The sequence below is a fragment of the Oenanthe melanoleuca genome, chromosome 14 (assembly GCF_029582105.1).
Source record: "Oenanthe melanoleuca isolate GR-GAL-2019-014 chromosome 14, OMel1.0, whole genome shotgun sequence".
NCBI lineage: Eukaryota > Metazoa > Chordata > Aves > Passeriformes > Muscicapidae > Oenanthe > Oenanthe melanoleuca.
In genome coordinates, this window is record NC_079348.1 from 250,386 (window position 1) to 272,179 (window position 21,794).

The 21,794-nt window shown below is 47.2% G+C and overlaps 1 protein-coding gene across 5 annotated transcripts; it reads left to right on the top strand.

Moving 5' to 3' along the window:
* IL21R (interleukin 21 receptor) lies at nt 1-17,677 on the top strand. Of its 5 annotated transcripts, none has more exons than XM_056503711.1 (10): nt 1-499; nt 674-764; nt 7,021-7,095; nt 9,879-9,984; nt 10,623-10,819; nt 12,327-12,478; nt 12,873-13,050; nt 14,352-14,448; nt 15,233-15,314; nt 15,821-17,677. In XM_056503711.1, the coding sequence occupies exons 2-10, from the start codon at nt 677-679 to the stop codon at nt 16,745-16,747; spliced, it is 1,902 nt and encodes a 633-aa protein (XP_056359686.1). In that variant the 5' UTR covers nt 1-499; nt 674-676; the 3' UTR covers nt 16,748-17,677. The 5 variants fall into 5 exon arrangements, with proteins under 5 accessions (XP_056359686.1, XP_056359688.1, XP_056359689.1 ...); XM_056503713.1 differs by having other exon boundaries at nt 14,355-14,448; XM_056503714.1 differs by having other exon boundaries at nt 12,369-12,478.
* The last annotated feature ends 4,117 nt before the right edge of the window (nt 17,678-21,794 follow it).

The following is a 21,794-nucleotide window of genomic DNA, read 5'->3' on the forward strand; positions in this document are numbered from 1 at the left end:
TGGGCTGGTTTTGGCTGAAGGGATCTGGGCTGGTTTTGGCTGAAGGGAGCTGGGCTGGTTTTGGCTGAAGGGAGCTGGGCTGGTTTTGGCTGAGGGGAGCTGGGCTGGTTTGGGCTGAAGGGAGCTGGGCTGGTTTTGGCTGAGGGGAGCTGGGCTGGTTTGGGCTGAAGGGAGCTGGGCTGGTTTTGGCTGAAGGGAGCTGGGCTGGTTTTCACCCTATGCCAGGTGCCTGGAGCTGCCTGGAGCTGCTGCATTGCTGCACCAGCCCCAGTGTGAGAGTGCAGCCAGGCAGCACAGGTGGTACATGCTGGGTTTTGACAGCTGTGATGAAACAGAGCTCCATGAGATGGAGGTGAGGATCTTGCCATAAACAGCTGAGTGCCTGTTCTTGGTGCATCCCCACTTGCAGAGATCTGGCACAAGCTGATAGGTGCTGCCTCTAAGGGGGTGATTTCTGCCATGAAAGCAGCAGGGAGCTCTGCCAGCACTGCCAGCTCAGGTGAGTACTGGGGGAATGCAGCACAATCTTGCTGACCTGTGCAGAGATGCTCTGGGCACGCTTTGCACGGTGCAGCTGCAGATGTTGGTTTGAGCCTGAGCAGAGCTGTAGGTTTCTGTTCCAGATGGTCAGGGTGAGTTCACAAGCACAGTCATTCCTGCTTCTCTTTACCAGCATATGTCTGGTGGTTTCCTGAGAGAAGACACAAGCCTCAGTGCAATCTCCTCCATGAGAGCAGAACACACACAGCCACAGCTCTGTGAAGGTAAGGAGCCAAAGCCAGGTCCTCTTCCTGCAGCCTTCGTGCAGTGTGGGCTCAGACTTGGTGGATCTTGGGGAAGACGAGGGGCTGACCCCAGTGCTGATGGCTACAGACCCCTGGCAAGGACAGAAGGGAGGCAGGAGGGCAGGATCTGGGGTCTCTGCAGGTGACAGTCAGTATTGCCCAGACTGAAAGCCGTGTGCTCCTCTCTCCCTGCAGCATCCTGTGTCAGCCACAGCCACCACCTCTGGAGCCTCGGTGTTTTTCCACCTGCTGCTTTGCTGACTAACACCTCCGCTTTCTCCCCAGCTCATTCATCTCTCAGCCTGTTTCCTGAGCTTTGAGGTGGTGTCTTCTATTGCTTTCCTTTCCAGCAGAGCACTGTTACTCATGTCTCAGCTGTTCTGCCATTTTTTACTTATCGTCACGTATGATTATCTTCCTCCTAAATGTCACGAGCCAGGAATGCACCTTTGGCCCTAAAGTTATGCCAGGTCTGTGTCCTTGATGCTGATGGGCATATTGGTTTAATTCTGTTATGATAGGAAGATAGTACAGAGCACTTTTTCTGTAGAGTTTTTTCTCCTTTTCTTCAAATCATGGACATGATGACTCCAAGTGTGATTTTTATAAGTTTTATATCATAGAGAAAGGAATTGTCAACTCTGAATGGTTTGGTTTTTTTTAACATGTATTCTTGCTGGTAAATACATACAGATGTTGCCCCTCTTCCAGTGCTGGCAAGATGGTTTTGGGTCATGAATAACAGAATCTACCAAGCCTTCCCTTGTGTGCCCCTCACACTTGCTTCTTGGTGAATATTACTGCTGCAGGCTGGCCTGAAATTATATTTTTTATGACTTAAATTTGAGGAAAACAGGTCTTTTGGTGCAATATGTTTAAATTTATAAAACCATTGTTCTTACAGTGCTACCAGTGTTTCTATTCTTAAAATTAGCTCTGTAAAAGCAAATGCATGTTATTGCATGGTTTAATAGTGGCACTATAAATAGTGCACTATATATATTATATATATATATAATAGTGTCTCTTGTGATGGCCAGACTATCACTCTTTGGACTGATCACAGATGCTGCTCTTCCCCTCCCTCCTCTGCACAAATAGCAGTATTGGCACACCTTGGAGAGTCCTGTGTAATCAGGGGACAAAAGCTACACCACTGTCCTGGTGAGCTTTCCTCACAGCAGAAAGGTATTTCCAAGAGCCTGGGAAATGTCTGACTTAGCCACTCAGCCTCATTAACCCTGTGCTGCCCCACACCTCACCCAGGAGTGGTGACAATCTCCAGCACCCACAGGCACCATCAGCTGAGACAAGCCTTCTCTGGAAGCTTGGGGCTGACATTGTGCCTGTGAGTGATGCACAGAGCATGCAGTGTTCCACATGCATGGTGTTCCACAGGGCTGCTCTGAACACCACGAGGAGCAGCTCCTAGTCTAAGGGCTGTGACCTTCTCCATGCTGTTACAGCAGTGTACAGCCAGCCCAGTTACCAGCAGCTGCCTGGCAAACATGGTCAAGAGCCACTGCCCGGCCTGAACCGTCCAAAACATCTGTTTGTCACAGGTGAGGCACAGGCAGGAAGGCTGAACACGGAGCTCCCTCATCCTGCACCCTGCTGCTTTGTGCCAGCTTCACTGCTCTCTTCGTGGGTTATTCCAGCTCCTTGCTCTTGCTCCTAGCTCCTCCTGCCTTCACACTGTGCTGTGTGTGCAAATCCCTCCACAGTGCTGCTCATTCCCCTCCTGTCCCAGTGAGTGTGCATGGGCTCCTGGAAGCCCCTTTGAAGGTGATGAGGTGAGGGGATGGAGCCCCCCTCAACCTAAAGAGACCTGCCCAGACACAAGCCAGAGGCATGAGACATGGCAGGGTGAGCCCCTGCCCTGTGTGGGAGCCAGATAACCCCCAGATGACCCAGAAGAGCTCCCTGCCTGTGGTCTGAGTCTGGCTCTGCTGTTGCCTGATCCTGGGACCATCTGGGGACGGATGGAAGTTGAGCACAGCAGTGCTTGCCTGTCTCCAATGTGGCAGATGCTGCACTATGCAGTTTGGCTTGGCCCTGCAGTACCTTGATGCTGCTGCCTCCTCACTGCACAAGTCTAAGTCCACCAGCCCCACTATGACCTTTTAGATATAAGGTTTGTGAGTTTTTATAAGCACTCCCACCCTTTTCTCATGTGAGAAAGCAGAGCTGTACAGTAATAAATGCTGTGTGGGTGTTTGGACCCGAATTCATCACCTCCTCTCACCACATCCTTCTGTTGGCACAGTAAAACTGATACAGTGGTGACGTCAATCTCCATTTATTGCTGTGTATTCCAACACACCACGGCCCTCCCAGCCCCAAAGCACAAGCAGGCTTTGCTCTTAGTGCTGAGGAGACCCACCTGCTGCCCAGCTCCCCAGGCGGTCTGCAGTAAATGATTTAGCAGGGCTGCTCATGGAAGTGTTGGAGGGCTGAAATGCACACAACAGGGCAGGTAATGTCCGTGTTTCCACCAATTTTCCCTGCTGCCAGTTTGTTCCTGCTTGATATTGCAACTTCACTGTAAATCTTTCTTTTGGCTGAAGTGGCCCTTGTGCCCCAGCTGTCATTGCTCAGCTTCGGGCAGCCAGAGCATCCCTTTGTCCCCCTGCTGCTTCAGCTGTGTGACAAGATGACAGTGTGCAATGATAATGATTTTTTTTCAAGAAGAAAGCTTGTTTGGGTGTATAACTGGTGGACTGTGTCTTCCACTCTTTTTTTGCTTGGGTGCAAAAATTCATTTTCTCATGCTTGGAAATAGCATCATTTTTTCCCTTTCTTTTTTGGGGTTTGGTCATTTTTTGTTTTTTGGGGTTATTTTGTTTGTTTGGCTTTTCGTTGTTGGGGGTTTGTTTGTTTGTTTGGTTGGTTGGTTGGTTGGTTGGTTGGTTGGTTGGTTTTGGTTTTTTGTTGTCATTGTGAGGGTTGTTTTGTTTTTTAAGTCCATGAATTTCCTGGAAACACTTCAAACTGTGAGCTTAGACTGCATCCATGCTTGGCAGCTTATAGCATCATATTTCCAGATCCTTAACAAAAATAACCTTCATAAATGTCTGTCTGTATTGGCCCCATTTCCTGTTCTCTGGAATATTAAAAACTTGTAGCATCATTTACATGTGTATTATGAATGGCTACTCACTTTTATTGCTGTGGTCTCATAAGGATACTGCAGAGAGTGCAGAAGTGGTCCTTGGCAGCTGAACAATGCCTGGCATTTAATAAGAAGTGTCTGTGTTTCAAGGATGCATGGAGCTGATTCAGAGTCCCCATTTCACAGAGCAAGAAAATGAAATGAGGCAGTAAAATGAACATTTCTAATGCCAGACTGAGAATCAGTTCCTGCCTCTGCTCATTCTTTCCTCCAGTTGAACAATCACATACTGGCAGATGGAAGCAAAGGGAAAGGGTGTGACAAAGGGAGGGATGGAGGAAAGGTGTGGGTCCCAACAACAGACTGGGACTGAGGCTTGCAGGGGCCTGACTGGAACATGCTCCACTGAAACCATCAAAGACCACAAAGACCGTGCTGCAGAGCAGCAGTTTTCCCAGCTCTTCTGCACGTCTTGTCTGTCCATGTCTTGTCACAACAATCTGGAGCACAGCCAGGAGGTCAGACACTTTCAGCAGTCCTGAAACTGCCTCTGGTGCTCTTAGAGGCCACAGTCCTTTCCTACGACACCACAGGGAAAGAGAAGGAGATAAATGTTGGATTAATCTGTGGGCACTAGCAAGGGTAAGAGATGGGACAATGGCATCCCAGCTGAGGAAGTATTGTCTCTCTCTTTCAGATATTTCAGCAGATCCTACTGTATTTCCCATTTTTGCTGCTGTGCTCTTCTTCTAGATTGCAAGGCTGTATGCTAACCTTTCCCCACTGCAATGGCAGCTCTGGTAGCTCTGTCAGACATCTGCCCAACGAGCTGCTTGGGCGTCTTGCTTGGACTTTATCCTGCTCAGTCCTGCCTGTCCCTCCAGGTTGATGGTACCATTCTCTGAGCAGAGGAAGGAAAGTAGGGGAGGCCTTTGAAAGAAACCACTGTCTAATAGGAACAAACAGCAAAGACTTTCCTTGCACAGCTCTGCTCAGTTAGGCAGGAGTGAGCATAAAAGCAGGGAGCTTCTGCAATATCGTGAATACGAAGCATCAGAGGCCCTGCCAGTTGGATTCTGAAATAAGTGGTGGGTCTGTAACCTCTCTGAGGGTCCAGCTTCTTCCTTCCTTCCTTCCTTCCTTCCTTCCTGGCAGCAAGTTGCCTTTCTTTGTTTTTCATGGTGGCCAAGAGTGTGGAGTGGGACAGTCACAGTCCAAGGTGATGCTGAGAAGGGCTCAGGGTGCAGCCAGTCTTAGCATGAAGTCAAGTGAGCAGGTTTCACAGGGCAGGATAACAGCAAGCCTTCCTGAAGGGAATGAGGATTTGGAGAACAGCAGTGGAAGAAAGGAGATCACAAGGTGGAGTTAGACAGTGGACTGTATCTCAGTGACTGGGGACTGCACCATCAGAAGAAGTGGAATGACAAGAGTTATTGTACAGAGAAAACTTGGAGAGCTTGGACTAGGGGGGTCAAGGAAAGATGTTCACTCAAAGCACTGTGTGCTGCAGAAAGAAGGGCTGGCCTCTGAAGGGAGAGTTTGCCCTGCCATGGCAACAGGTGAGGGAGGACAGCAGGGTGCTGGGGCTGCTTGCTGAGCTGGAAGGAGCTCCCTGGGCAGGGTTTGTTTGGCAGGGAAGAAGGGGCAGCAGCTGCATCATTGCTTCCACAGCAGGGTGTGACTCAGAGTCTGTGGCACTCGGGGTGAGTCCTGCTGCTCTCACCTGCACCAACACCCCGAGAGCTGGGAGCTCTCACGGGGCTGCAGGGGCTTTCTGGTGGCTGCTAAACTTGTTTTGCTTTCATTATTTGAGTAAACCTGGGAAATTTTTAAACACCACAGATGTTCCCCAAGTCTTAGAGGCTTCACGGGTTTGTCTCTGCTGAGTGACTGCCTGGCTATTTATGCTCGTGGTGGAAGCAGCACAGACACCCCAGGACCTGGAACCTGCAACCCCCTGTGAGCACAGGCTGAGGGACAAACAGATTGAGCCTAGCTCTGCTGACAAGGACATGGGGCAGTGGTGGATAAAAAGCTGGCCATAAGCAGGGCACATACATGGTAGTCCAGAGACCCTGCGTGCTGGGGCTCTTCCCCAGCAGTGTGGGCAGCTCAGGGGATTCTCCCCTCGACTCTGCTCTCGTGAGACCCCACTTGGTGTTCTGCCTCCAGTCTGGGACCCCCAGTGTGACAAGTGTGGAGCTGCTGAGGAGGCCACAGAGGCTTCAAGGGCTGGAGCACCTCTGCTACGTGTGGCAGGCTAAGAACTGGGCTTGCTCAGCCTGAAGAAGAGCAAGCTTCCAGGAGACCTTGCTGCAGCCTTACTGCATGGCATTCCTGCTGTCTGTGCATCCTTGCAACTTGCTTTCCATGAAACTAGTCCCCAGAATAACACACCTTGCTTCTCCAAAGCTTTGTCCCATTTAAGAATAGCTTAAGAAAACGGTGCTGAAGTCTGTACCAGGTATCAGCAGCCAATACTCTGCAGGGAGTACATTTCAAGTCTTTCTGTGCACATCCATGTGTTTCTACAAATGTTTAAATGCTGTAAAAACACAGCCCTAAGTGCATTATATGACTTGAGGGCTTTTTCTTGGAGGAGGGACTATGGGTTGAACAGTCATTGGTATGTGATGCCATTTCCTCTCTTTTAAACACCCTGCTGTCATCTTCTCTGAAGACTTTCTTGTATGTTCTTTTCACTAAACCATCAGGGCAGCCTCTCCCTGCAGTCAGTACTGTACATTGTTCTCCTGGATGCTATGAGGGAGGCTGGGTTTTTTTCTTTTTTTTCTCTAGTCTGCCTTTCTGGAGTCCCTTAACTAGATATTTCATGTTTATTTAACTGTGGGTAGGCTAAATCAATGAGTTCTCACAATCTTTTCTCACACTGTTATGGCAAGTTGCCAGGCTGTTGGTCATCTCCCCCTTAGCCCAAGGAATAGAAACACGCAGGAGAGCTGAAATTAGTCATCTAAATAAAGCACCTTACTTTTCGATGTTTAAAAAAAAGCAAGATTAATTCCACCTCCACCTTAATCAAGTGGATGTCTGAGCAGTGTTTTAAATTGGTTGTGGGAGTTGTTTGCAGTAGTTGTTTTGTTTTGTTTTTTTCTTCCCCAGGACATCCAGTGAGAACCACTATGAGGAACAAACAATGGCTCCAGAATATTTTCTTCTGCCTTTTATTCCAGTACAGTAAGTCCTCAGATATTTCCTTCAGGTTGTACACCCTCAGGATTTATCTTAGTGACCTCGTGTGTGCCAGCTCTGCTGAGATGTGCGTGGCTCAGGGACAGCAAGCACAGGATGAGGTCCCAGGGGGAGCAGCCTCAGTGCAGGGAACAGGACTGGGCAGAGCTCAGCCAGGCTGTGCACAGAGCTCAGCCAGGCTGTGCACTGCTCTGGGGAGCAGCTCCAGGGACAGCCTGCAGGGAAGTGCCTGCCTTGCACTGAAATGCCTCCTGGGGACATTAGAGCAGGATTTCCCCCACCAAAAATACCCTTTGCTGCAGGAAAGGTTCTGGGGGCCGAGGGCAGGATATCCCCAGGGTGGCTCTGGCTGGCCAGCCAGGGGCAGTGGGGTGAACTGCTCAGGACTGGACTGTGCACACAGTCCCCCCTCCTCTTTTGCTGGTTCCTACCCACACTGCAAACTCCAGCTGACTCAGAGCTGACTTTCTGAACAGATCAGCTGGACAGAAAAAGGCAGTGACAAGCAGGGAGCCATGCAAGCTTAGTACCTTACCTGCTGCTTGTAGGCAGAGCACTGGACCTGCCCCAGACCTAAATAAGGAGAAAAGATGCATTCAGAATTATATTTTCCTGTCATAAGGGACCACTGTGATGTCTGGTCTGAATTTTGTGTGATGCAAGCCAGGGAATTACCATGTACTAATTTCATTTTGGATCAGTCTAGATCTTACTGTTAGAAGTATTTGAGTTTTGTTTCTGAAGCTGCCAAGGACAGACATTTCATCCTAGATCTAACTAACTGATTTTAGGACACTTAATTATACCTTTCCCAGTAAAAAGCTGTCCTCTTAATTTTGTTAACAGATTCTTGCCCAAAGACACCCTTGCAACTTACCAGCTACCTAGGAATAGTAGTCTCTTTAACTAATTAACATAATAGCGTGGAAGAACAGTAATTACTGCTGCTTAATAGCCTATTAATACTTGCTGCCCTTTCTAAAGGAATGCAAGAGATTTCTAACCCTATTTTTTCTAGGAGAATAAAGTTAGGCTAAAAGAGAAAAAAGTATGTTGCTCAGGATTCTGAACTAAACAGTGCTTGGTCCAGAAACCTCAGAAGAGTCTATTGAGGGTTCAAAATAAAACATGAAAACTTAATGAAGATTTTTAGAACAGAATTCCAAAGTTGGTGTGAAAGCAAAAAGGCAAAATGAGGGTTTAAAAAAATCCTGCGTACATCCTTGGGACCAGTCTGTCACAAACATCCCCAAATTTCTTCTACCACTACCTAAATCTTTGGATTAAGGGGGATCCTGTATGCAAATCTGAGTGCTCATTTGGGGAGTGTAGTGTGTGCTCTGATCTGTGATGACTAGGAAGTAAATGTTGGATGGGTGACTTCAGCAGGGGAAGGCTGGAGCTGGTTTTCCTCTGAACTTACCCCCAGCAGGAGGCTGCAGGACTGGGCACACAGCACATCACCTCAGCAAACACTTGGGACATAAAGCATCTGCAACAGGGAGGGAGGAAGCAGGGAGTGCAGCTCCTGGAACCAAGAGAGCAGCAGAAGGACAAGGGGAAGTGAGCTCAGAGCACAGTCAGCATCAAAGGGCTGGTTTGCCTGCTGGCTGGGCTGTGTTCAGGAGGCTGGGGGCAGCCTTCATGGCAGGGGAGGACCCAGGCTGGACTCAACCATGTAGCAATCCTGAGTCTTTTCCTGGATGATGACAGTTTTACTCCCATGGAAAAGGAGTGATACTTTCCAATCAGAAATGAATGGTCACTGCAGTGGCTGGAACCAGCCTGGCAACTGCATCTCCTCCAGGCCTTTCCTCGTTCAGCCATTCCCAGGGTGGTGGTGGTGGCTCAGGGACAGACATTTCTCACTGTGCTACTCCAGGGAGAGAAGTGTGTTATCTACAGGACAATTGTACTTTTATAGAACATATACTAGATTCTGCTTTGTGAGAAGAGCTCCTGCAGAACAAGTACAAGAGAATAAATGCTGCTTTGTGACCACTTTCAAAAAATTACTTGATTTTCCTTATGACCAGTGTAAGTTCTACAATTGCCTCTCAAGTCCTCTTGAGAAGTCTGTAATTAATAAATTGTGCTTATCAGAATGTTTTATAGAAATTATAGTAACTACAAACTTGCAATATTTTTTCTTCCCAAATTTCATGAAAAACACACTTCAAGGCTCTGGAGCTGGACATAAAAAGTATTGATGCTGCAGATATCAGGTTTTAGAAAATAGAAAATAGAATGGCAAAGAAAAAATTACTTAAATTGCACTTTAAAAACATTTGTGAAGTGCTATGTAGATGTACAATGAAAACTAGACTAGCAAAGAACAGTATTCAGTTTAGAAAGTGGTATCATGGAAATGTTTGAATATGCTACTGTTTCTTATTGGGTTTCATACCTCTTCTATGTGCCATGTAATCAAAGACTCTTACAGAGATATGTGACTGCTGTAGTGATTGTATGAGAGGGGACAGGGATAAGTCTGAAAATTCAGTCACAATTTGGTCATTATTATTTTGGCTGCTGCAGCATTTTTAATAGGTTTTTATTTGACACTTATCTTGCTGTCACCCTGTAGAGCTGGAACACATTTATACCCCAAACCTGGGGACTTTCAGCAGGAGGGAGGGCAGCTGCCAGACACTGCTCTGCTCTCTCCAGATTTAGTGGGTACCCTGAGAAGTGATATGTTATATTGATATAAAGTTCTTGCTTTATCACAGAAGCTGATATTATGTTTTCTCTTCCCAAACCTACAGCACTGAGTTGTGAAGGCCTCACTTGTTTTGTGGACTATGTGCAGACCCTGTCGTGCATCCTGCCAGAGGAGCTGGGGGCTGGTTCACACGCTCTCACTGCGACCTGGTGAGTCCTGGAGGGACCAGCAGAGCCCAGCTGGGGCACAGTGGCCAGGGCACAGTGACCACAGTACAGTGGCCACAGCACAGTGACCACAGCACAGTGACCACAGCACAGTGGCCACCTTCTGCCTTCTTTGTTACACAGAAATCCTGCTTTTGCTGCCATGCTGTTTTTCACTTGGCACTTTGCACTCCAGGTACAAACTGACTTCCTCCCTAGCAGAAGACCCCTGGTTCCTGTCTATGCTGCCTGTGCCTGCTGCTGATGCTCTCTGATTCCAGCTCCCCTAGCACTGCCTTTGCTGCCCCAGGAGCCCCTGCCTGTGCTGTTGATTGTGAACTCTGGCCCGTGTGCGTGGCAGGGCTCCAGTCTGTGCTGCCCTGCCCCAGCAATGAAGTGGGTGCACTCTTGGGCTCTGCAGTCCTGAGCAGAACCTTTCCTTTCCAGAAACACTGTCCTGTTTCTCTCAAGGATGCTAAGCTGAGCAAGTAGGAGGGAAAAAAGAAATCTGTTGAAGTTCAAAGATTATTTTTTATTTGAACATGTTGGTTTATTCATTTTCTGTGCCTGGTGGTTTAGCGATAAATTAATGCAACTACAGCATGTGATACATGCAGACTTGTTTGTTTTGACATTTTTAGGGTTCCTGAGGAAGATCCAGAAAATACTGTGGCTTCCTGCAGCCTGCTGCAATTATCAAGGAATGCCAGTCACACACAATACACGTGCACTGTAGACATGACTGAATTCCTGGCAGATACCAAAGTCCAGGTGGATGTTACAGAGACAGCTGATAGTCAGCATGTGCTTTCCAAAGACTTTTATTTGTCAGACAACAGTAAGTACAAAAATGGTGAATTTGATAAATACTGTTTGACTTTATGTGCTAGGATAGTCTGGGCTGTGTGGGGCTATACACTCATCTACATGAAGCACTGTGCTCTTATTATTGCTGTTATGCTTGAGGCTGAGCTTAGAGCTGGCTTAGTCCATGCTTTTTGTGGGGAAATTCCTTTTCCTTATGAAGCAGTAGGTGATAAATATCCAGTCTCATACCTAGGCTATGCAAGAGCTTGTTCTTGGCTGGGTTCTAAAGGGAAGGGGGAACTGCTTTATCACAAATGTCACAAACCACAAAATCCTTAAGATGATTTAGGTTGGAAGAGACCTTAATGATCATTCATTCCAACCCCCTGCCATGGGCAGGGGCACCTTCCATAGACCAGGCTGCTCCAAGCCCCGTCCAACCTGGTCTTGGACACTTCCAGGGATGGGCCACCACAGTTTCTCTGAGCAACCTGTGCTAGTTCCTCACCACCCTCACAGACAAGAATTTCCCTGATATCCCATCTAACCCTGTCCTCTGCCAATGTGAAGCCAGTCCCCCTTGTCCTATCGTTATATGCCTTGTGAAAACATGACATTATTCTGGGCAGCACAAGATGTCCCAGATATACTGGCTGTGGCAGATCCCCTTTCTGGGGCAATTCCTGATCATTTCTCCTGCATGACAGACACAAAGACTGAATGCAGTGTAGCTGACTTGGTGGAATGTTGGTATGTTCTGGGTTGTGTAGCAAACTGTGAAGAAAAGGAGGGGTTAGCCAGGCAGGTGGGTACCACGCAGACATAGGAAAAGGATTTTTCTGTCTGTCTTCTTTTGAAATTAAACTTTACTTGAGAAGTGTCATCTTTTTGGCAAATGCCTTAACATTTCAGGAAGCCTCCTTGCTCCTGGGTAGTGGTGCTTTGCACATCTCCTTGAGGTCCTCATCCAAAGGCATCCTAGCTCAGTGTGGGCCCTGCAGAGTGCTGGAATTTTGTGATACTGCTTTTCAATATATGAACCCTCCCTGCAGGGATACAAAAGCTTGCTTTTTGGGCAGTTGGGACATGGAATTGCAGTGGGTTTATGCAGTGTCCCCAGCCTCAGCTTTTCCTCTTTACTCTGTTACATTGAGGGGGTATTTCCCCAATTTCGTGAGTGATCATAACTACACAGAGTTCTTTTGTGTCATGATAAGAACAAGGTGCTCTACATTTCACATCATCTCCCAGGAGTTTATTAGTCCTGTGTACTGTCTTTCCTCCTCCATATGCAATGAGGAGGTTCAGACACAAGCAGAAGGTATATTTGGGAAACGTGGTCCTGGCTTCCTTGTGCTCCTCACACGTGAGGTTCTCTGCATGGCTGAGGGCAGCAGTGCTGTGGGTGCTCTCCAGGGTAGGAAGCCCCACCACTTCCAGGGCAGATTTATTCCCTCTCACTCTGATTGTTGATACCATGTTGGGCCATCTCTTAACTGTAGTAATCTTATGAAGGGTAACACCCTCCTGTCTTCCAGTAAAACCACAGCCTCCATTCAACCTGACCGCTTTGTTCTCAGAGGGTTACAACATTTCTTGGGAAACCATCTACCAGAACTCTTCCTTCGACTTTTTGAATGAGGAGCTGGAGTATCAGCTGCGTTACAAAAGAAGAACTGACACCTGGGAGGTAAGTGAGATGTCAGCTTACCAACAAGTAGGGTGTACCAGAGAAGAGGAGAACAGCACAACCAGGACAGTAGCACTGGTGGGAAAGAAGGGTTTTCATGGTTTAGAAAAAATATCTCTCTGCTTAACTGGACTGAAAATAGGCAAACTCAAAAATTAATTGAGAAGCAGAAGCTCTGTGAGAAGTATTAGATCCTGTGAGGAAGGCTGAAAATTCATTTGATGTTCATGCTGTCCTGCCTGGAAGGCTCCCCCAGGATTGCATGCAGCTGCTGAGCAGTCAGAGCACGGCCTTGCAGAAGCACATGGAAGCAGAAGGGGTTATTTTGCAGCATCCTCACTGTGCAGCAAGGTAAGAGCAGCCACCCTAGTGCTTGGTGTTTAACTGTTCACAGGCTCAGAAGACCAAAGCTGTCCATGAGGACACACGGACACTGCTGATCCTGCCGTGGGAGCTGCAGGCAGACACCGAGTACGAGTTCCAAGTGAGAGCCAGGCCCCGGGAGGGCAGTGGCTACAGAGGCTTTTGGAGTGAATGGAGCTCCCCACTGTCACTGAAAACCAGCCCTGCAGGTACCTGCTGCCAGATCTCCCTGCCCTTTCAATTAGCTCAGTGTCAGAGAATGCTTTCAGAAATGTAAGGAAATCTAATTAATCAGAACAAATTTTAAGCAGTCCAGTAAAGACAGGTATGGTTATCTTCCTTACTAGTTATGTGAACCCCAAGCCTGGGCTGACAGTATTGATGCTCTCACTGTGTGGCTAAAGAAGAGTGTTTGGTAGGGTTGGCTGTACATTTGGATGCCACTTGCAAGAGTGCAGCCTCTGGCTTCCTTTCCAGTGTCAAATGTCCAGGGTCCTGCTTGCAGCTTTCAGAAATGGGGGAGATCTCCTCTGCTGGGTCTTAGTGTAGTCTTCCAGCTGAGGGGAGAGGGATCCTGCTCTCAAACCTGATTCCATGTCTGGGCTCTGATGTTTGGTCATGCTGGGCGTGGGTGTTTTGTTTGGCAGCCACCATGCTGCAGAGAGTTCACAGCACTTCATACACAGAAGTACACTGGTGCTTGTCATGGTGGAACAGAGGCTGTGAAAATAAGGAGCCTTTGCTGCAACAGAGCAAGTGCAAAATGACTGTGGTCAATGGCAGCAGCTTGTGCTGAGCTTCTCTGCTCTCACTGATCTGCAGCTCCAGCTGAAGTATTTCAGGCTTTACCTGATGCAGCAGCAGCAGGGCCAGGCTCCATTTGCTAAGGGATGGATATCTGAGCTCTGGATCTCCAAGGTGCTCCTTTTCATCACAGGTGGAGAGCAGCCACCAAGCAGTCACCTTGTCAACACCTCTGTCTCTAATCAGCTGCACTCTTTCACTTCACAGATCATCTGTGGAGGTCTCTGTAAGCCAGGAGGCAGAAACACCGGGGGTCTTTGTGGCAAGGAGCTGTCCTGCCCTGGCTGTGTTGGCTGTCTGGCTGTGGGGCAGCCAGGTCACAGGGCAGCTGATGTACTTCTCCTTTCATCTCTGAGCACCCTCAGTCAGACCTGTCTGGAGTACTGTACCCGTGTTACAGCCCCAGCATCCCAATAAGACAATCTGGGATAGAAATTAAGGGTGTCTCATGGAATCATTTAGGTGGAAAAGACCTCCAAGATCATCAGGTCCAACGTTTGACCGATGGACACTTTATCAACTAAGTGACATGTTCAGTCTCTTGAACACCTCCAGTGACAGTGACTCCACCACCTCCTTGGGCAGCCCATTCTAATGCTTGGCAACACCTCCCATTCCAAAACCCCTTTTTGCCCTCACTATCTCCTGTTTATTGATCTGGGTATAAATGCAAGGTAAGCCTGAATGACCAGGTCTCTTTCTCCAGCAGTGACACAGACAGCAGGCATGGAATGGCTGTTGCTGTTTGGTGTTGTCGTGGCAATTGTGGCCTCAATCACAACATTTCTGGCCAAACAGCAGAGGTAAGAATGCTTCAGGAGGCAGGAGTTAATGCTTTTATTCTATCTGTTAAAGATGGGGTGTTCACCTGCAGCCTTCCTTGAGATTTCTATGTCTCTGAGTGGGCAGCTATGGGCCTGAGGAACAGGCAAGAATGGTCACTGGCTGATGTATTGCCCCAAGTGACCTGCTTTTCTCTGGGACTCTGCTCCATTCAGCTGCCTGGGACAAGGTGGCATATGGGGATGAAGCAAGGGCCACACAGACTCCTGAGCCATTCTCCTGGTCTTATCTGTGCTCTGCAATTGCCAGATAGAGCAGCAGCCAGAGCTAGCTGCCCCTTTCCACAGCTGACATAGGTCCCTCAATGCTGTTGGAGATCTCTGTCCTTCTTGGAGGCTTCTCATGCCCTTGGAAAGATGTGGGGTGCTGACATGAGGAGGGCTGGGCTGGGGCAGCAATACGGCTGGCACAGCCCAGGTCCACAGCAGAACTGCACAGGGAAGAGTTCTGGCCTGCAGACCACACACCAGCCCAGCATCAGTGAAAATGCATTTCTAGCACTTGGTGCTATTCTTGGAAGGAAAAAACTGAATGTGTGTGTGCAAGTGCTGAGCCTCCCCTCCAGTGAGGTTCACAAGAAAGGCATTAGATGGCTCTGGCAGCAGAAATCCTTGGAACCTCAGCCACTTGCTAGCTCAGCAGGCTGGGCAGGTGATTCCAGTTGGTTGAAATGGATGTGGAGGTACCTTGCTTTGCATCTGTAATGTGTGCTTAACCCCAAAGCCTTTCTCTTTTGTCTTCCAGCTTGTGGAAGAAGATGGCTTGCATCCCAGACCCTGCTCCCTTTTTCAAACCTCTTTACATGGCTCATAATGGAGATTTTAAGGTATAAATGGGCTACACAAGTGAGTGGAGCACATGACAGATTAAAAGGCCATCATGCTATCCTGAGCAAAGGATTCTCACTAGGACAGTAGAAGGGGAAAAGTATCTCAAATGAATGCCAAATGTCTCCAGATATAAGAACCAGAGCTTTCCAGTATCTGTTCAGTGCCATGAAGGCCTTTATGTTACATCTATACCCCTTATTCTCTGTAAGTGCTGTCTCAATGTGTGAACTGAGTTCATGTGAATTCTGAAGCCTGACAGGACTGTCAGAGAAAACTGCAAAGCCATGCAAACCTCTCAGCACTAATTATTTTCAATTGCTTCAGTTAGTTCCCCTGCAGTTGCCTGTGTCTCATAATAACAGCATCCTCCTGTTACAGTGGAGGAGTCAGTAATTTTAGAGTTTGATTTTTGCCTCTAAAAGTATGAGAAATTTGGTTATTTTTGTGGAACCTCAAACCTTGTGATGCTAACCTCTCTCTCCCTGTGTTTCCTTTTCTGCAGAAGTGGGTTGGTGCCTCCCATATGAAAATGACCTTTGATTTCTTTGAATGGGGAATAGTCCTTCCAGAAGTCCTAGAAGTTTACACCATGCATCCTTCCAGCAGCACCCCACAGGAAGAGCTGCACGAGCTGAGAAGGAATCTGCCCTGCAAGCCCTGTGCATCCTGCCTGAGTGGCCCAGGGCAGAGCAGCCGGTCCCTGGGGTGCAGGGTGAACAGCAGTGCTGGGACTGAGGACCAGTCCTACGGGCACTTGTCAATTGATACAGTGACCGTGGCTGATGAATTCACATCTTGTAACTGCCAGTGCTGCAGCTGTACCCATGTGGGCAGGGAACACGAGCACTCCAACAGGGAGGATGGCAGTGCTGGAGAACCCGGCTACCCCAAGGTGAACGTCGATGAGGAAGACACAAAGATGTGCTGTGACTTGCATTTGGCTGATCTGAGTGCACAGGACAAAATACTTGCTTCAGGTTCTGTGTCCACAGACCTCTTGAGGAGCACAAGTGTCCCAGTCAAGCAGCAAGGAGAAGGGAGAGTGGAAGGAGGGGCGGGGAGCATCCTAGAAGCCCTTTGCTTGCAGCCGTATCAGTGGGATTTGGAAAATCCAGGTTCTCTACCTTCTCCTGATGGTGAAAGTGTTTCTTACAGTGAGGGCTCCTATGACTTCTTCCCTCACAGTGTAAGGCCTGGTGACAGTTGTCCTTTGATCTGTGTAGATTTGGACACTATTGACAGTGGCTTTGTGGACTCAGACTGTGGAAGTCCAGTTGACTCTGAATTTGGGCAGAACAGTCAGACCATTTGTGGAGCCATCCCTCTTGAGCAGGAGGGGCAAGACTTTCCCCGGAGCTACGTCAAGCAGTGGGTCTCCTGTCGCTCTGAGAGCCCTGTCAGTGGGACACAGACAGACCAAGGACTTTGATGTTGCCTGGATGAGTGTGGGGCCTTTTCCATAGTGTGCTAGGAACAAAGTGTTAGCAAAATTCGGAAGAGAGACGAAGTTTTCTTTGTGTGAGCTCTATTGCATAAACTGACACCTGTTAGGTCTACAGAAATATGCCTGTTTCTATTCCCACTTATCCTATTAATGTCTCAAATTTGTTGTGATTGATTGTTCCTGAATTTTGTTGGGTTTTGGGGTTTTTTAGAATCATAGATCAACCCTCCCTTGATATCAGAAAAATGTCAGAAAAAAACAACTGTAAAACAACATTGAAGATTATCCTTTGGCTTACGGAGATATGCAAAATTTTTTGCAGCAACCTTATAAAGAGTACAGAACTGTAAGTTATTTTCCCTGATATTCTCACATGACTTGGGAGTTTGGCTGTACACAGAACCTTGGAATCATAACCCATGGCAAGCATGTTTGCTACATAAAAGTTCCCCTACTCTTTCCAAATAACATGTGATGTTACTTTTCCTTCTACTGGCTTTGGCTCTTTAAACTCAGCTGTACTAGTTTGTTAGTTATAGAGGGTTCCAGACCTGTCCATGGGGAACAAAACTCATTCTTATGTAATCATCACAGAAATGTGTGTACCAGAGACTAAGCACAACTCAGGTTTCAGGAAGACTTTCCAGGTGGAGTCCGCAAATGAAATGTCTTCAAAATACAAATCATTCTAAACAAACTGTCACTCCTGGGCTTTTCTGTTGAGTCAGACTCCCTCCCTGCACTTTTCAAGTATATTAATTGAGCAGCTTTTAGAATTTTGCCATAGTTATCAAAAAGTTGTCCTACCTGGATATGCCTGCCACTTCTGCCTTGGACTTGCTCTGCTGCAGGTAACAGGTCAGTAGCACAAATTTTGAGCAATTTCTGCAGCTAATAAAGCCAAATATGAAACTGCACAGTAACCTTGAATCTGTTTTTCTCTCTGAAATCTCTGTTTCTATGATTTGTTCAGAATAATTGTCTTTAAAAGTCACTGTAATACTGAAATTAAATGTGAAGACCTTTGTCTTACATAGGCATGGTGCTACTAACCCATAGGCAGCTTGGCTCCAGAAGGTCATACCTTGAGAGGACCTTTGTGGTAAATGATGCATGTTTCCAGTGTAGTAATAATCTGTTGTTGCTGTGATACCAATAAACTCCCTTCCCTCACCTTCTTCTCTTACCTGAGACTGTAGGCAATCCCACAGTTCCCTAAACAGGACAGAGCACTCTAGTAAAGAGAAGCTGTTTTTTTCATAGGTGAGTGCTGAGGCTGTACTGCATTGCATCCACGTCCTCCAGTTTGACTGTTCCAATCAGCCATGGTATTTGCTATGTTCATTTTGGATCTACATGACTTCATTTTGCCCATGTTGTTATTGCTCCCTCAATGTCCCCCAAGCTCAACAGCTTCCTGGGAGCTACTCTAAGATACTTTGGCTTCTTTGGTTTCTTCCCCCTTTATTTTCCATTTTTCTTGCCATCTGCTGTGGTGAGTCATGGCAGGTGTTGTGTCCATGTGCTGGTGCCTCCTCTCTGCTGCTCCCAGTCCCTGCCATGCCCTCCCCAGGGCAGCAGAGGTTGGCCCAGCCTCCCTGCCCCAGTGAGCTGCCTGCCCCACATGCCCTACGGGTGATCCTGTGCATGCAAATGTGTACTGGACAGAAGCATTTCTGATGGTCTCAGCATAGTCTCCTGCAGCTTCATCTTGCAGCTCTTTTCACTTTAGAAAACTACACTGCAGTGAGTGAGCCCAGGCTGCTTAAGGGAGAAACCTGCTTGTTTTTCTGGGCCCTTTACATCTCAGTTCTGTGCTCTCTGTCTCCGTTTGTTTTGAGGGCCCCAGAACTGCTGAAGGAACTGTTTCTGTTTTTGGAACACTATCTGGCTGTACATCTGATAGAAGGTGCTGGTTTGGTGTTGTGTTGGGCTGGAAGTTATCTCTGCTCACCCTAGGAGGCAGACTTCATGAACAAGTGTGTGACACGAGGGTATTTAAAGAAGTGAAGTTATTCCCTTTGCAGCAAGGTATAACAATTAAGCTTTTGGCCAGTGAGTTGTCACTGTGGATGTGGAGGGGTTTGAGGTGGGGGGTTTTCAGTGCCTCTTAGGAGCAAACTGCAAATGTCCCTCATCTAGCAGCTCTAATTTGGAAATTTTCTTTTCCCCAGGAATGATAGGGTCAAAAAGCAGTACTGAGGGAAGGACCATGATCCATTCTGGTGTATCAATTTGGAAATGCCCATCTCCATTTCTGAATGGCCTCTGTTTCCCGTCTCTTGGCCCCAGAAGCTGCTACTGACAGACTTTTACTCAGTCTGTTCTTCTCTCTTTCTGCTCTCTGGCACTGACCCACGTACAGGAGTGACTTGGATCCAGGCTGTAGCACTGCCATTGCACCATCGCTGCCGTGGGAGCATCTGCTCCTTCTGCACTCTGGGATCAGGACAAGGAAGCACTGAATGCCCATTTGCCTTTGCTCCCAGAGCTGTGCTCTGAGCCCAGTGCACAGGGGCAGCTGGGGCTGCTGCAGGGCTCTCAGCACCACGGGCACACACCTTGGGTGGGTGCAGCTTCGCCCCACAGCCACTTAGGGCTGGGAAACAGCTTTAGGTCACTTAGAAAGCTCTTCTGTTGACCTATTTATATAAAAGTTGCACGCAGATATTTTCTATTCAGCAAATTACTTGGCCTTTTAAATGTTAACCCTTTAGCAGAAATTCCTGTTTCTCCGTGACTAATGAGAAATTACATATATAGCTACTTTAACTCAATCTGATAATCAGAGCAGTTTTTCATTGGTTCTTGAGATTATCTTTAAAATCTGCTTTATTATGCCACTGCTGCTACTGCCTGATCATCAAACCACACAGCTTAAACTATCAAGGTAAGACAGTTTAACATATTTCTGTTATATGCACTCCAGTATGTAATGTTAGGGGACATCTACTGAGCTAAAATATTGAAAAATATTTTCTTCATCTAAATGTGGAATTCTGTATTTTTTTCTTGAACTAGGAACCTGAAGACCAGAAGTGTGTTTGTACTTTTGTTCTGATAGTTTGCTGAACACCACTATTGCATTAATTCTTATGGATTGTGATTGTAGGAAGGACCATCTTGAACAAGGTACTTCTCTCTGACTGCAAGAGATGAGTGAAAAGGAATCCAGCCAAAGTAGTCCTTAGTGGGATTTTGCAGACATAAACATACTTTTTTAATGTATGTGTGGATATATATGTGCGTATATGAATATTGCTTTATTGCAGTCATCCTTTGTTGCATCTTTGGTTTGGGGATCCAAGTATATCACACCTAAAAGTATATGGCTGTTTGTAGGCATCAAATTGTTGGGAAAATGGCTCTCCAAAGCTGAAGAGAGGGAAAGGCTGGTTATATGGAGCTCTCTCAGATAATCTATGCAGATAAGGAAATCCAACTACATTTTCCTTATTCCCCAGGAAGTGTCTCATGTGAGCCTGTTGTGCACATTTGATGTGCTTCTGTCACACGTGCTTAGAGGCCTAGGCATTCAGAAGGTAGATAAGGTATCACCAATTTTTCTTAAAGGACCTACAAAAATCTTTTCTTATAAACGGGGATGATTGTTTTCAACGGGTGCCACTCCAATTACACATGCCAGCATACCTGATTGCTCTGGAGACTCAGCACTTAGGTGAGCTTAGTGGATGAAGGGGTGTGCCTTTGGTACAGTCATGCTATTGTCTGCCACTGATTTACTTTGCAGGTGTAGTCAGTGTCCTACCTTTCTTTGGTGCCTCTTTGTGCTGCCTCTAGAAGAGATGCAAGCAAAGGAAGGGATTGTGGCCAAGGGAGAGCAGGTCATTTATGACTAGTGGCTAAGATGTGAGGAATGGAAACTGAGCATTCAAGGGTCCAGATCTGCTCTGCCTGCTCCCACTGTGCAACACTCACTGTATCACAGAATCCTGGGGCAGCTTCGGGTGGAAGGATCTTCAAACCCTCTGCCATGGGCAGCAACACCTTCCACCAGACCAGCTTGCTCCAAGCCCCACCCCACCTGACCTGGAACACCTCCAGGAATGGGGTAGGGATGTCTTTTCTGAACAGCTTGTGCCAGTGTCTCATTGCCTTCACAGGGGAAAATTTCTGCCCAACACACCCTGTAAGCCTGGCCTCTGCTTGTTGGGAGTCACTCCCCTTGCCTCATCTCTACATGCCCATCTCCAGCTTTCTTATCACTCTTTTATCTGCTGGAAGGGGCTCTAAGTTCTCCCTGAAGCCTTCTCTTCTCCAGGCTGAACAAGCCCAGCTCTCTCATCCTGTCTCCAGAGCAGAGGGGCTCCAGTTCTCAGATGGTCTTTGTGGCCTCCTCCAGACTTGCTCTGGCAACTCCAATTTCTTCTTATGCTGAGGACTCCTGAACTGGACACTGCTCTGCAAGTGGGGGCCTCACAAGAGCAGAGACGTAGAATCTCTTCCCTTAACCTGCTGGTCATGCTGCTTTTGGTGCAGCCCAGGATACAGCAGGCATTGCTAGACCTTGTTGAGTGTCTTGTCAACATCAAAATCTTGCTCTGGGAGAGAGAATGAGCAAAATACATTTTGGAAGTGTCCAGAGCCACTGCATAATCAGAGCCTGAAGCTTCTGGCTTCCTCTAAGATTTAGGTGAGCATACAAGACCATGTGAATGAGCTGCAACAAGAAAAAATTACGTTGATTAAGCATCATCAACTTATAAAAAAGTTGATGTCAGAAGTAGAATAAAATCTAGAACGCCTGGCTGTCTGCTGTGGGCATATAAATATCATATGTATCAATGGATACCCAAGCATATTGAAGAATCTTATGCACATATCTCCATGTGAAATCCTTGGTCACACTCCTATACGAGACTTCATATTTTATCAGGCTTTTGTAAAATTCATCTTACTTGTAGTCATCCAAAGTCTTAGATGTAAAAATTCTATTTTGTATTCATCCCTTTGAGCCTATCACATTTATCTATACAATTCTTCTATCTCTCTTTCTCTATCTCATCAAGCT

Coding starts and splice junctions, on each gene's coding strand:
- IL21R (XM_056503711.1), top strand. CDS start 677: ATGTCTGGTGGTTTCCTGAGAGAAGACACAAGCCTCAGTGCAATCTCC. Junction 12,479..12,872: donor GAAGAACTGACACCTGGGAG/GTAAGTGAGATG, acceptor AACTGTTCACAG/GCTCAGAAGACCAAAGCTGT. Junction 14,449..15,232: donor TTTCTGGCCAAACAGCAGAG/GTAAGAATGCTT, acceptor TTTGTCTTCCAG/CTTGTGGAAGAAGATGGCTT.